General features: G+C 42.7%; 1 protein-coding gene across 1 annotated transcript in view; it reads left to right on the forward strand.

The window, feature by feature from the left end:
* The window catches only part of PCSK2 (proprotein convertase subtilisin/kexin type 2), an 850,498-nt gene that overhangs the window by 560,743 nt on the left and 273,748 nt on the right, over positions 1–16,007 (forward strand). The window contains exon 7 of the mRNA XM_078649584.1: positions 6,014–6,102. Within this exon, the coding sequence (XP_078505710.1) occupies positions 6,014–6,102 (89 nt within the window). The remainder of the gene's footprint in view (positions 1–6,013; positions 6,103–16,007) is intronic.

The raw sequence follows: 16,007 nt of genomic DNA on the forward strand, positions 1-16,007 counted from the left end.
CTCTGTGAGAGAGACTTCACCAGTGTTAAAGAAAAATTGAGTGATGCTCCTTCTCTTCAAAGCTTTGACCCCAGGATTAAATCGATTCTTGCCACTGATGCCAGTGAGAGAGGTTTGGGTGCAGTTTTACAGCAGCAAGGCCCCTCTGGTATGCAAACTGCCATGTTCCTATCTTGTAGTTTAAGGGATGCTGAAACACGTTATTCTGTTGTGGAAAGGGAGTCTCTTGCGGTCTTCAGGCCCATAAAAAAATTAAAGAAATTCCTTTGGGGAATTGATTTTGAGGTCCGTACTGATCACAAACCCTTAGTGGAGATCTTTAATAAGAAAGGTCTTGATTTGATTTCCAGTAGGATCACTAAATGGGTCTTTGGCCTGCAGGAATTTAGTTTTTCACTCAAGTACATTCCTGGCATTGAAATAGGAGTTGCTGTTGTGTTACCACATCTCATTCCTGAAGAATCTTCTGAGGGTGAGACTTAGAAGCAAGTAATGAATGGGTGTGTGTGGTGGACTATAATATCATCTCTGAAAAAAGGTGGTGCGAGGAGTTAGCCATTGACTCTACACTTAAAGAGGTGATGTCCTTTGTTCAAAAAGGTTGGTCTAGCATTAAGGCGGGATCTGAGTTTACAAGACCCTTTTGGTACCTACGGAATGAATTATCTCTTGAAAATGGCTTGTTGTTTCTTGGAACGAGATTAATTCCACCCAGTAGTCTCAGGAAAGAATTGGTGGACTTATTCCATGCTGCCCATGCGGGTCTTATGAAAAGCAAGGAAAGATTGCGCATGTCGTAGTAGTGGCCCGGCATGTACAAACGTGTGGAGCGTGTGGTGCAAGACTGTCTTCCTTGCACCATGAGTGATAAATGTAAATGTTCTCGGGTGCAACCTATGATTGTTAGGAGGTGTCCTTCACATCCTTGGCAAGACATTGCTTTGGACATTTTAGGACCTGTTGATAGTGGTGGTTTACAAATCTTACTATTGGTCATAGTTGACATGTACTCCCATTGGCCTGAAGGTTTTTTCTTGTCAGTGATGGATTTTGTACATTTCATTAAGTGTTTGAAAAAGTTATTTTTTAAGGAAGGCATGCCTGAGTCTATTTTAACGGACAATGGGGTCCAACTGGTTTCAAGGGAAATGGAGGAGTTTCTATCCTCAAGAGGTACAGTTCATAAAACATGTTCTCTCTATCATTCTGAGTCAAATGGGATGGTAGAGAAATTCAATAAAGTGCTTAAGGATATTATTGTCTTAGCAAAGTCATTATCCCTAGAGTAGAAAAGTGAGGTTCTTAAGAAAGTTGAGGAGTATAGGATGACTCCTCATGGCGGTAAGCATCCATGACAACGCGGGCTTTACCCCGCACGGCCATTACGACGCTGCTATTACAACGCAAGACGTTAGAACGACTTGCGCTGGAGGGCGCTGTTGGTAAAGGAATAGTTTAATTTTCTATTCCAACACCTTCCCTACTGTAACATGGGCTGGAGTTGGAATAAAAAATAGAAAATTAAACTATTCCACAATCCACGTTGTAACAACTTGCGTTGTAAAGGATGTGTCGTAATGGCAGCGCGGGGTAAAGCCCGCTTTGTCATGACATACATCCCTCATGGCACAACTGGGAAGACTCCATTTTTATTATTGACAGGTAGAGTGCCTAATACCTGTTTAGAACCTTCTTGGGTCAACAAATATGAATTTTTCAAGGGTAAAGAAAGTGTGTGTGATGGTAGTGATGTGCAACGGAGGGAAGAGGAGAGGGGTTGGCCTAACGGCTAAGGCGCTCGACCTCGGACCTGGGGATCTGGGTTCGAGTCTCGGTAACGACGCCAAAAACCTCCTGTGATTCTGGGCAAATCACTTAATCTCCCCGTGCCTAAAAAATGAAAGTGTGTCCTCATGTAACGTAACTGGTGCTATGTAAAGCGCTCTGATACCTGATTCGGTTCGGGTCTAGTTCGCGCTATTTAAACTCAGCAAAAAAAAAAAAGAGTGGAAAAGCCGCTGAAAGGAAAAGCTATTTTGATGCTATGAATGCTGTAAAAAAAATGGTGGTGAATGTAGGAGATTGGGTCATGATTAAACGTCCTGGTCTTGTTGGTAGTTCTCTTTCTAAGTTCATGAAGCCTTTAATGGTCATCAATGTTTTCAATAATGCCTTTCAAACACAAAACCACCGCATTTGGAATCTTAAGAGAGTTATGGTTGTGAAGGGAAAACTTGATGGGAGGTTGGTGCAAGTCCATGCAACAACACCACTCCTCTTGATTGTTCCCCTCCGGAAATAGATAAAAATGCTAAATGTATGGGTAGTACTCGTCCTTCCTTCAGGACGATCAAATGTCCTAGTTATCTTGATGATTATGCTTAATTTTCTAATTTGTTCATTTCTTTGCATGATGATATATACTTTGTTAAGGAAGGGAAGTGTGTGGTGTGTGGAACATTCTGCTGGCATGCTTCCTTTCTCGTTTAACCATACCCATGTCACATTGGAATGTTAAATATGTCTTGGTAGTTTAATGTATTAACTTGCTTGTACTTGAGGCTGAGTGTCAGTTGATGCTTCCTCCTAGGCTGTTGGATGGAATATTCTAATAGAAATAAACCTGCAGTTAACAGCCTTCCGGTGTGCCAGCGTTTTACTTCAGGGTTGTGGCAGAGTGAGTCTCGCTAAAGTCTCCCTCTTCGGGTCGGTATGACTGTTTGGGGTTGCCTCTAGGTGGGATGTCTCATCGCTCCACTGCTTCCTCCTGTTCTGAATCTTCCAGTCACTCCTCGCGCACTCGTCCTGTTTCTCTGGGGGCAGGTGTCTCTCCTCCCAATATGCCGACCACCAGCTTGTCTTCGTGGTTCGTTGCTCTGGCACTTGACTCGGCAGCGTTTTCCCGTTCCTCTACTACCACCTCTGTAACTCTGCCTTCATCGGATGCGGCCTCGTGATGCCTCCATGTCACGTCCCAAGCCACACTTAGAGCACTACCCTCAATTTCTTTTTGTCTCATTTAGGATGCCATATTCGAATCCAGCCCAGGAAACACGCAGGATTACAGAGGGTTTATCTATACTGCCCCAAATCCGGTTCTGGAAAGGTCTTCCATTGTCCTGTCAAGGATCCAAGTATTCTGGGGTGACAAAAGACCGGTGTCAGGTTCCTTTATTTTTACTGGAGGCAAGACATTGAAATATAGATGGAGCAGAGAACATCTCTTCCCCAACTGTTCAGGCAGGAATGCTCACCCTGACTACAAAATATACATATTTCCACTCCAAAAACAAATGCTTAAAGCCTAATTTATTAGAACTAGGATTTGTATGCTTTAACCCAAATATTATTTATTAGAAGCAACAATTTACTTCAGGTCTATTATGAACATCAGTATGTAGCTCTGTGTCCTGAAAACAAAATAATAAAGGAGAAGAAAATTGAACACTAATAATTATGTGAACCTAAAACAATTATTCTTCGAAGTGCAACATATGAAAACTAAATGGTGGGAGAGAGATTATTTAGAGGATTGCAAAAATACAGTTTTGAGAAATGTACTATAAATCACTGTTCAGTTATATCTAGAAGTCTAGTTAGTTATATAGTATATTTTTTATTAATTGCCAATTGTGATTTTTGGGGAGTAAATAATAGCATTCCTGGATCCATAAATCCATCTGCCAACCCAGCGGAAATGAAGAACTAACCGCCAACCGCTCTGCTCCCCTATCCAGCAAAGGTCTTTGGGAAAGCAATGAACCAGTGACTCACCCAACACATAGAAGACCTCGACATCCGAGACCCCTGCCAACTCGGATCTCGAGCTAAAAACAGAACGAGACAGCCCTGATTCCAGACACAGATTATATCAGAGCCTTCCTGGACAGCATGGAAACAGCAGTCCTCATCTTCCTGGACCTGTCCACTGCATTTGAAACTCTCTCATACCAAATCCTGATCAACAGACTCCACCACATTGAGATTCAGGGAAACGCCCTCAAATGGATCGCCTTGTACCTCACCGGCAGAACCAAAAGGATCTGACTCCCACCGTTCACCTCAGAGCTCAAGAGGATCATCTGCGGAGTCCCCCAAGGTTCGTCTCTCAGCCTGACACTCTTCAACACTTACATGGCCTCTCTGGCTGCCAAGACTGATCAAATTGACTCAACATCATCTCTTATGCCGATGATACATAGCTCATCCTCTGACTGTCCGAAGATCACTCTACCACTCATGCTAAAATCCACAGATGCATGATGAACATCGTGGACTGGATGAAGGACAACTGTCTCCAACTCAACACTGAAAAAAAAGTAGTCCTCATCTTTGAGAATGACACTGATGCTTGGTGGCCCGCGGAGCTCAGCACATTTCCTGCCCCAACAGACCACTTCCTCAACGTTGGCATCATCCTGAGGATAAGAAAGTAAACACAGTCTCATCCGCCTGCTTCCACATCCTTCAGTTGCTCCACCAGACGTTCACGTGGCTCACTGCAGACACCAGAACAGCGGAGGACACTCCTTCTTGCACCTTGCATTTAACCTTTCCCTGCACCTCAGCACTGCATCGTCACTCCAGCAATCCAGAAGAGAACCTAAGACCTGGATGTATGAATGATCAAACCTCTATAAATGTTTGCTTGATTGATTCATGTCCCTCTTAGATTTCACTCTTCTCACAGTCGATATCCTTCACAAAACCTAGCTTTTTTCTCAAACATAATAAGGTGTGTAGTCCTCTCAGTTGGTGCTTAAGGCAAGAAACCCTCTAGGGATAACAGATTTATAAATGATAGATAGATAGATAGATAGATAGATAGATAGATAGATAGATAGATAGATAGATAGATAGATAGATAGATAGATAGATAGATAGATAGATAGATAGATAGATAGATAGATAGATAGATAGGCAACAGACTAAAGCTTGAGGGAAACACACAGATTAAAATATTTTTGAAGATTCATCACCCATTGAAGCAATCTGTGGAATTGTTATTTTCTTGAAAGTAGAAGGCTGAAGGTTAAGCAAGTTTCAAGTGAAAAACGTATTTGTTTATCCGACCAAATGTTTTAAAGTGCTGGTAAAGGTTAGCTTTACTAATCCACTCAGCTATCCACATGAAATAAGCATTTGTTCTTTGCAACAGGCATAGTATCCTTTTGCACTACTTTATTTAGCCCAACCTGCCACTAAGTACAACTCTGCTCTCTCTGTCTAGCAGGAACATTAATCACAAAAGTTATCTTGGCATTTTTATTGCTACCTGAAAGCTAGAGCACAAGGAACTCTGCAGCAGGTGCTTTTAAATTGTAAGTTATTGCTAAACACAGCACCCCTCCCTGAGATATGGGCCCCCCTCCAGGTCATCGTTGAGTGTGGCTGCAACAGTCACACTCCCCTATTACTAACATGATGAGTCCACATTGAGAATACAGCCAATGCACCCATAATCTAGTAGGCTCCTAGCACACTGAAGCAAGGTACGTAAAGAAATTATTGACTGCAGTTGACCTAGTTATAGGATTTTAAATTCTTTATCAAAACATGCCTGTTTAGTGCTCTGCGTCACGCAAATTGCTAAAGTGTCAGCAGCAGCAGTAGCACTCTTATTTTCTGAGATAGGTTTATTGCGGGACAACCTACATTTTAACCCCTACCGCGCTACCGCGTTTTCCCGCTGTGCGCTAAAATTTTAAAAATGGCTTGTTTATGACAAAGCCAGCTCGTCATCCGCGTAGCGCAGGTAATGCCCATGACGAGCTGGCTTTGTCATCAGCACTGAAGGGGTTAAATCAAAGTTTTCTCTGAGGCTAGAAAGGAGAACCAACACATTGAGCAATTGAACAATGCCTAAATATGGTTTCAAGAGCTTTAAAGTTGAGGGAAGTAGCACATTTGATAGCATGCAGGGGGAATGGTGAATTTATCGCTAGGAATACCTTGTTTTTTACTTTGATTCCTACAATGTTTTTGGCATTAATATAACTTTTTGTTTCCACAGCCATGGGACCAGATGTGCTGGTGAAGTATCTGCTGCTGCGAACAACAACATTTGTGGAGTGGGTGTAGCCTACAATTCAAAAGTTGCAGGTATTGTTTAAGATTTCTGGAACCCATAAATATTACCGGATCAACTATTAAGATAAATGTGTTGGATCCACTGCTAAAAGCAAAATCCCAGAATCCACATGCTCTCCAATTCCATCTACACTGGCATTAACATTTTACTTATTTGTTTGTGACTAATTCTAGGTAAGTAGCACTGGTTCCTCAATATCTTCAACACAGTTTCACTCCTCTTCTAACACTTACTGCTATCATTAACTCAGAATATCATGTTAAACTTCCATTATCAACCACACAGAAACAACTCATCAGTCAACTATAATAAAGTACTCCAGGCACACAGAAATCCAAACATTGAGGTTGTGGTTTCAACAGTTCTTTATTTCCTTGACCCACATACACCCTTTGCCAACACGTGTTTCGTTTCTGGCTGTTACAGTCACAGCAGACTTCATCAGGGATATAAATCTAAAACAAAGCCACAATCATGTTAGGAGGACCATCTAGAAGGTTTTAGAAACTGCCACCTGGGTCAAATGTCTATGGCTGGTATTTATTTTATGTAAGAAGCTTTCAGGAGTGAACCATAATATTAATCTGGAAAGTCACACAAGCTTTAGTGTCTTAATTGTCATATAAGCTACTTCTGGCCGTTGAATTAGAGTAAAAGAAAATGTCATGTCTTACCTTACACTGTCCTAATCTTGTGTATGGAACTTTAAAATATGCTGTTCGACTAGTAATCTATCATCAAAATGTATCAGAGTATTACATGTCAAAAGTCAACAAGTTACCCTAGGATGTTAAGAGTTAGGTCAGTCACACTATGGTTAAATGTTACCTTGTATTAGTCGTTTATCAAACTAGTCCATATGTCGGTGTCCCACACGGACTGGTGTAACTACATTACTATTCTCATGTTTCAGTCAAAAAAGAGACGATCTGCTAAACCATATTAGTTCTAGCAAGGTATTGGCATTCTAGTATTGCCGTGTCCAGTTGTTATCGTAAATAAAAGGCAGTATTTCAAAATATCTCCTTTTCGTATTGCATATGTAAGACCACAATAGGTTGTCACTGGTCACGTGTACATGCAATCTGTGAGTGTCTGTGTGGGGTTAGAAATTACAGTTATAGATCCATCAGTATCCAATTATTATTCTATGCTAAGAAGGAAGGCACCTCCAAGGTGGGCTCACTCACACAACAACGACTGAAATGTACTTGTTAATTAATTTCTTCAATGAGCAATTCCATGCTGCATCTGGTCCCGCTGTGTTAGAGGCCATGACCAGGAGCATTGGCATTGTGCTTGAGCCCCATATTAGCTGTCTTTTAAAAGCCACTAGAAAAAAAGGACGTACTTGCCATATCAGGTATCATCCTACACCTCGAGAAACAGGAGTGGCTATCTTAATGTGTGAAATTCGCTACTATAATATATTGATCCACTAAAAATCCACAGAATATGTACAGATAAGTCCATAGTTATTGTCTTTTACAACTAGTACTTCAAGTTAATGATTGTTATATGTGTTTAAGAAGTACATGCCAGTTCGCATGAGACTTTATGATCTGATCAAAGGTTTTACCGTAAGATGTATGCGCCATGTAAATGATCACAAATATCTATCTTATCGGTTGTAGGAAAGTACCCTGTCAATTCACGATAGTCAATCACAAGTGGGAGTTAATAAATCGAGACCTGGGAGGATAATCTCAGAAGAGAATTCCAGTGGTGTTATACTCATTAGGTCTTCTGGAAAGGGTAATGCACATATAATGTTGGGAGCTATATTCCACAAGGCAGATGGGCTTCATATCCACGATATGAATGTTATCGCCCCAATATATTGTAGAAGTTGTTATGGTTATATTGTTGAGAGCATCCCTGTGTGCGTACTAGATTTTAATGTTAGTTTTTCAATCAGGCAAATGAAGAAAGGAATAGATCCTAGTGTGTGTATTCAGTGTTGGTGGCCCACAGTGGGGTGGTGAGAAAATTCCAATGAGGGAGATGCCCCCAACAGGGGAAGAAGCTGCCCCACCATTACCACAATAACTGTTCATTGGGAACAGTTAAATTTAGTGTTAAGACTGACTCTCACTCAATGTCAGAAACATGGCCGGAAAATACCTGGAGGTAGATGTATCAAAATTCCATTTTGCGATTTCTTAATAGCGATTTTTAAGGAATCGCTATCTAGAATTCGCAAAATGGAATGTATGTAAAAAATTGCTATTTTTTAGCGATTTCTTAGTCTTCCTTATTTGCGAATTTGCACTTTGCGAATTCGCAAATAAGGAATAATTTCCCATGCATTCCTATGGGCCAGGAGGCCCATAAGAATGATTGCGAAATACTTCTCAATTTGCGAATCGCATTTTGCGAATTCGCAAATTGAGAATAATTTCAAGGGTGCAGGGGTGTCTCAAAGACACCCTGCTGCACCCCTGAAATTTACATGTGTGTGCATATGGCGCACATACATGCCCTATGGGCATGTGTGTGCGTCACATGCCACCTTCAAAAATGCCAATTAGTGCATTTTTAAAAGAATTTGCAAATTAACATCAACTACAAGTTGGTGTTAATTTGCGATTTCTTAACCAAAATCCGCAATTGAAAAATGTTACATACATAGCATTTAAGGAATCGCAAAATTGCGATTCCTTAAATGCTATGGCAAAATAAGGAATCGCAATTTTTTGCAATTCCTTATTTTGCGAATTTTTGATGCATGCCAAAACATGCAAATAGACCGTTTGCGATTCACAAACGGCTTGATACATCTAGGCCCTGGTTTTCATTATGCATTTCCTAAATCAATATCATGTCGGCAGATTATAAGTACGGCAATACATCTGTTGTCACATCTAATTGTTTCATCTTCAAAACTTAGGCAGAATATTTAATTCATTCCCTAACAGACGATCATTATATTTCAAACTCTGTCAGTCCCTCAAGAAGTAATGGATCTGTTACTTCTGCCAAACATTGTTAACACGCCAATCACCCTGGGTGTTTTCAGGCAATCTATATTCCTACTGTAGAAGCCTAAACTGGACAAGGATAGACTCACTAACTGCTGTCAGTCATCCACCTGCAGTTCCTTGAAATGGTACACAACTGCTTGTAATATCTCTTGTCTTCTACTAGTAGAAGCAATGAAATACTGACCGACATCCTGAGACCTAACATACACTCCTGAAGTGTGTCTAACATGCAGCAGATCATTTAATTTTAAGGTGTTTGGAAGTTTTCTATAATCACTGGTTCCAGCTCCTCCTCTTTATCAATTTCAAGAACTACATAATCATTTTCAAGGCAACCGCCTCTGGAAATACAGGAAAAGAGTGCAAGTCTTGTGGTATGCTCCAATGGCATGTCCTCTATCCCAGCCAAGATACACAGGCCCAATCAATTTTTAAAACCAGAAACAGATAAAGTTACATGTCTTCATATAACACCTTATTGAAGTATAACCAATACGCCCTCGCTCTCCCCATTCTGTTCCATATTTTTGCTGTTTTCTCGCCTTCTCATCCTTTAACAATTCCCAACTCTCTATTCCCCCTCGTAGATCCTGAGGCAGGGCTTACAGACCTTATGGTCACTCTGGATGTCCATAAAAACTTCATGGCAAAATTTTATTTTTTTCAATGTAACCTCTAATGCTGTAGATTTTCAGGAAGTGAACATTGTTACTGTTACTTAAAATTGATCAAGACATTATGGTGTCAATTCCGATCCGGTAAAATCCCCGTCCGTACGAATCGTATCCGGAGCCGTTTCCGTACGACTCGTACGGACGCCGTACGACCGGACGATTCCGATCCCGATCGGCCGACCAGGACGCGATTCGTACGGTACACGTCGATTCGTACGGAAAAGCGCACGATCACCTACACACCGTACGGCGCGTACCCCCCATGATCGCAGGGGTACGCGGCGTACCCCTGTGAGCATGCGGGGTACGTGCCGTACACCCAGCGTACATGGGGTACGTGCCGTACACCCACAGTACATGGGGTACGGTGCGTACCCCATGTACGCTGGGTGTATGGCACGTACCCCGCATGCTCACAGGGGTACGGCGCGTACCCCTGTGATCATGGGGGGTACGTGCCGTACCCGGGGGGGCGTTCCGTACCTTTTTCGGCACGAACTCTGCGTGTACGACTGTTTTCAGCTCCCGTAGGAAAAGGGTCGTACGGTGCGTACCCGACACGCATCGTACTTGCTGGGTCATAAAAACCAGCCGCGAACCGTAGTGATGTCGCGTACAGCGGGTTCCGAGTGAGACTCGTACGGAGATTTGATTCGTACGGAGTCCTGTACGACTCGTACGGAGTTCGCCTCCTGGTACGGATCGTACTTCGTCGTACGTACGGGACGTTTACGGGTACAATTCGTACGGCCAAAAAACGCTCCGTACGACGATTCGGAGCGCATTTTACCGGATCGGAATCGACCCCTATATATGTGTTTGTATCCCTGAAAGAAAAAAAGAACAGTGGGCAAGAAATAAGCTCTCTGGCACACCAGGGAGCCAAATGAAGAGAAGTAAGCTCTGAGAACAATTAAAAACATATATTCAGCATTGCACACCTTTGTGCAGCCCCTTAAAAGTAATAAAATACATTTGAAGCCAACACAATCTTTCGAATCAAAGATTCAGCTAGTACAAACTACCCAGAAAAGTTTGCGGTGCAATCCGCATCTAACACCACCTTTCTATCATTGTCAATGACCACACACACAAAGGTGAAGTTAACTTTTTCGATTCAAAGGTCAGGCTGCTCAAGGCCTTTTTTATCTTTCCCATAATAACCACTCCTCTCTATTATAAGCAGAAACGCTCATACCAAGGGATCCCACTTTGCGGAACTCTTGTCAAACCATGTAAGCAAAGAAAAGAGTTTGCGTATCACATTACTTTGGACCAACCTAATCAGCCTAACTCTCTGCCAAGGTATCTTTACTAAATATGTGAAGTAAGTCATGCTTCACAGCTACTAAAAAATCCCCACTGATCCCAAGAGCTCAGCAACTTTTGTCTTCTTTTGGGACTCACATTTCTCTCTAAACTAGAAGAATTTTGAATAAGCAAACAACTCAAACAATTCATCATAGACAACAACTTTTTGGATGACATCCGGTGCGAGTTTACATCAAGATGCTGTACTGAAACTACTAGTCTACAAATCATAGATAATGCTTTTACTTATCCTTGAAAGTATGCGTTCAAGCCTGCTGACTCTACTAACCCTTCATGTGACTTCCAAAACCATCAGTCATGATATTTTACTACAAATCCTGGGACTCTTGTGGGAATTACATCTCAGTTACCATTCCTAACTGATCAAAATAGGTGGCTTGTATTATAATCCAGTTCCTCTACCTCAAGTTGAGCCACAAGAAAATGAGGAGGTGTTGTGGTAGCCTGGGTTGAATTAATTCTTGCTCCTGTTTTCCTCAAAAGCCCTCCCCACTCCTTATCATGTGCCGCAGGACTCAGCACTTTCCTACTAGTCAATGTCTTTGTAATTACTAATGATACTAACATTTTTGGGCCTCCAAATGTATTCTGATGCTATAGATATACAGAATATTTTTTGTTTGGAGAATAGGGATTTATTGGCTGGTATTTTTCATCACACTCTTCGGAGGGTAAATGTTTGAATGGGTAAATTCAAGCCAAAGTTAAATTCTGAAACAAGCATTTGCAACGCAATATGTCTCGTATTTGTAAGCGTTAGAGCTATTGGAAATGTACATTACAATGTCTTTATCTATGTGTTTTGATTTGGAGTGTAGTGAATAAAGACACAGCTGCAGCACTGTCTAGAGGACTTAGAATGGAGGAATTACCACCGGAAACAGAGACACAGCTGCAGCACTGTCTAGAGGACTTAGAATGGAGGAATTACCACCGGGACCAGAGACACAGCTGCAGCACTGCCTAGAGGACTTAGCATGGAAGAGTTACTGATGGGACCACAGAAGCAGCTATCAGCACTGCCTAGAGGACTTAGAATGGAGGTGTTACTGATGGGCCCAGAAAAGCAGCTATCAGCACTGCCTAGTGGATTTAGAATGAGGAAATACCCCTGGGACCAGAGATGCAGCTGCAGCACTGTCCAGAGGACTGAGAATACGGAAATACCACTGGGAACAGAGACACAGCTGCAGCACTGACTAGAGGACTTAGAATGGAGGAATTACCACTGGCTCCAGAGACACACTTAAGCACTGCCTAGAGGAGATAGAATGGATGATTTTCTGATGGAACCGGAGATGCAGCTATCAACACTACCTAGAGGACTTAGAACCAAGAATTTCCAAAAGGACCAGAGAAGCAGCCAGCAGCACTTCCCAGAGGACTGAGGATGAAGAATTACCACTGGGATCAGAGAAGCAGCTGCAGCACTGTTTAGAGGACTAGCAAATCTTTCAACCCTCATGTACTTATCTCTCGTTTACTATTGTATACTTCCTGTGCAATGCAATTCTCTCTCCCTCTGTAATTTCTGAGCAACGTACTTTAGAAAAGCTTCTCTGTTGTGCTGGTAATCAGCTCTGGTTATTATTTGCTTGGAATTGCACACCTTCTGTTCAAGGCTCTGAATCCCAATATGGTGAAGTTTATGCTCTAGAAAACAATGAACGAGTAAATAATTAAATAAGAAAAAGTCCAAGGCACCCTTATTATAAATTCCATCCACACCCCTAAATTCTCAGCCAGTTGGACTGTTTAAAGTTTAGCTCAAACATCATTGTCTAGTTTCCCCTAGTTAAGCAAAGATGTGATGGTTTTGCCTTCGCTGAGCTGCAGTGCAATGTCATAATTTCTGTATCTAAAAAGCCTGTGTGAAGGGGGTGGAGGAGCTCTTTTTATTAGTAAAATAGAGAATGTTACTGGACTTGTTTTCTACCTCGAAAGATCATCATTAGTTTACTAACATGAAAATAACCCGGCCAAGCCAAACATGACTGTTTAGTGGGAGTTACACTACTTGCTGATTTATCATGTGATTCAAAGCTGGAAATTGTATGTTCATTTTTTTCCTCTATAAGTACTGTATCTGCGATATCGTTGTTTCTATAAATAAGATCGCAAATAAAAAGTAAACCAACAGTTTTGCAAATTATATAAATAAAAAAAAGTCTGTGAATTTCAGAATGCCTATGTCCATCGAGAGTGGAGGCAGGAGAGCAGCCGTAGCAATAAAGAGGAAGGAAGTAATAGGAGATTGAAAAAAAAGAAGAGGAGCGGAGGATTATTGGAAGGTAGAGGGGCATCAGCAGGGTCGGATTGGGATTGAAAATTGGCCCGGGCACACAAAAAAAATCGGCCCACATTTGCATAATGCCTTTCCTCAAATCACAGCTTCAGCATAATTGCATTAAAAAGGAGGAGGGGGCTTAAAAAAATGCACGCATTAGTTTACACTAGTGAAACACACCTGAAAACAAGTGAGGCCACCTCTACTGAGGCCCCCTGCCCCGCTCAGTTTGTGCATACATTAATGGGCCGGCCAGCGAGACAAAGGGAGTGATACCTCTGCCTGTTGCTAAACCGGGGGCAGGGGACCGGCGGTGTTTGGGGCGGGGGTGGTAATGAGCGCCCATCTACCTGCAGAAAGGCCTCTCAGACACCCACTAGTCCGCTGGCTGTATTCCGAAAATAGAGACACCGCCCAAATCGGCCCCAGACTGCTCAAAAAAGCAGCCCACAGCAGGAACTCAGACACCGGCCCCTCAGGCATTGCCCGAGTGCCCGTGTTACCAATCCGAAGCTGGGCATCAGGAAAGCAGGGAAGGGCATGGTGGATTGTGGGAATATCGAGAGGATTGACGGAGCAGAGGCAAGGAGGAAGAAAATGGGATTTGGTGGGAGATGGGTCGGGAGAGGTGAGAGTTGAGAAGTTGCGTCAGAGAGAACAGGGCAATGGGAGGGGGAAGAGAAGTTTAGAGAGGGGAAGGAGAATGTGAGCAAGAGGAGGAGCAAGGAAGAGGAGAAGGACAGAAGAAAGAAGAAGGACCAGGGGAATAGAAGGGACAGGATAGGTGAGGTAGAAAAAATGGCGGAGCAGCGTGTGGGGAAAGACGGTGATCAGAGCGTCCTGTTAGTATTGCAATTCAAGCAACACCCCAGACGTCCCTTTTTCTGCTCATGATGCCAATAAGCAAGATTCACAAGTCATTGTACTTGTAGCAGACCGCTGTAGGCACACTTAGCCTATTTTTTCACTTTTCTGTATAATACACATTTTAATTAAAAATACGTGAGTAAGGTGGGGAGGTCGTGCCCCCGTCCTGAAGAAGGAGCTTGACTCCGAAACATGTCGACAACGCACACCAGAGGTCCTGTTCTTTAATATAACAGATCCGACCTCGACCGCACTTCTTTTAACAGTACCAGCCAGAGTTCAGAATAAATTTTTTTCTTTCATACTCATGCGCCAGGTACTTTTTAACCTTCTTTCACCACATCCCACCACTCACACATATCATACCCCACAAACACCTCACACCACACATAGTCATTACTATTAGTGCTCCCGCGTAGTCGTAGGTCGTAGCACGCCACATCCCGATAGAGGGGTGCGAAGACCCCGATGATGAAGCATGACACCAAGGGGCCTTTTGGTGTGTGAGGGGTATTTTACAAAACACTGAGTGCTTCAACATTTGTCGATCACTCTTTCGCCTACTTTCTTCCCTGTTGGATTCTCTGTGTTTACTTAAGTAGAAAAAATGGGTGTCAGACTGTAGTTATGGAGCATTATGTTAGAACCGGCAAGAGTGTCTTTTAAGTATACAGACCGGTGGTCATTCACTCTGAACCCATGTGCATTGACCACGCAATGAAGAACAAAGAAGATTAGCAGAAGCTGAGACATCCTCGAGCAGTCTGCCCCACAGCCCAGACAAGTGTGCCAAGGCAATCGTCTCTATAGCACCAGAAAGCATCTGTCTCTATCCTGGTGGTTCGCTCTTTTCTTTCTCAGGGCAGGAGGAGCTGAGGGCTTGGAAGGGGGAGGGGTGAAAGGACATCAAGTGTGCTGGCTTGAGTCAGGTGAGAAAGGCCCTACCTGTCAAGGAGGCTTAAGGTATGAACAGGGAGTGGGGTAGTCTGGTGGGGCTGGGTGAGGGTGGTGTACTGAGACTTAAATGAGATTAGTCTTGGTAAGGAGCTGCAGGCCTGGATCCAATAATGTATCATTTACTGCATTTGGAACAGATCGTGCAGATAAATGCAGTGCATTCTTCCCCTGCTGTGAGGTTGTGTGCGCTATGGTCATTAGCTTGCAAACTGCCCCAGTTTGACGCTGCCTCGCTCTCAAGTGAATCAGTCTCTAGCTGACTATGTCATATTTCTTTTTCATCCATACTGAAGAAATGCTTTGGGAGAAAGTTGGACTGTTTTCCCTGAGGCGCTTGGCTGCCATTATTGAAGATCAAGCGTGGCGCGCTGCGCTTGTCTCAAAAACATATATTAGTAAAAAATGCATTTGGGCAAAACGAGCAAAATAAAGAAAAGGCGAGTGACCGCCGTTGTTGAAGATTAAGTGAGGCGTACCTTGCAATTTAAAATAATACATATAACACGCCCTAAACACCAACATTTATTTTGTACTTCAAGACTGCTTTCCTCGTTGCTCACTGAGCAGAAAATAAAAGAAATAGTCCCCAAAGGAACACATAAACACCTACAGTGTAAGGAAAGTGTGGCGGGTGCTCCTGAGAGAAAAATGGAAGTGATGTCTTGGGAGCACCAACCAAAGAGGAGCCACCAAAGAAGTCCAAGGGAGGAGTGAACTTGTGATAAGCAGAAGGCGGGATACACTCTGTATAGTAAAAAATTTCAGACAACCCATGCTCACTGACATTCAACCTCAAAATGGAGATTCTGGTAGTT

The sequence above is a fragment of the Lissotriton helveticus genome, chromosome 6, assembly GCF_964261635.1.
Source record: "Lissotriton helveticus chromosome 6, aLisHel1.1, whole genome shotgun sequence".
NCBI classification, from domain to species: Eukaryota; Metazoa; Chordata; class Amphibia; order Caudata; family Salamandridae; genus Lissotriton; species Lissotriton helveticus.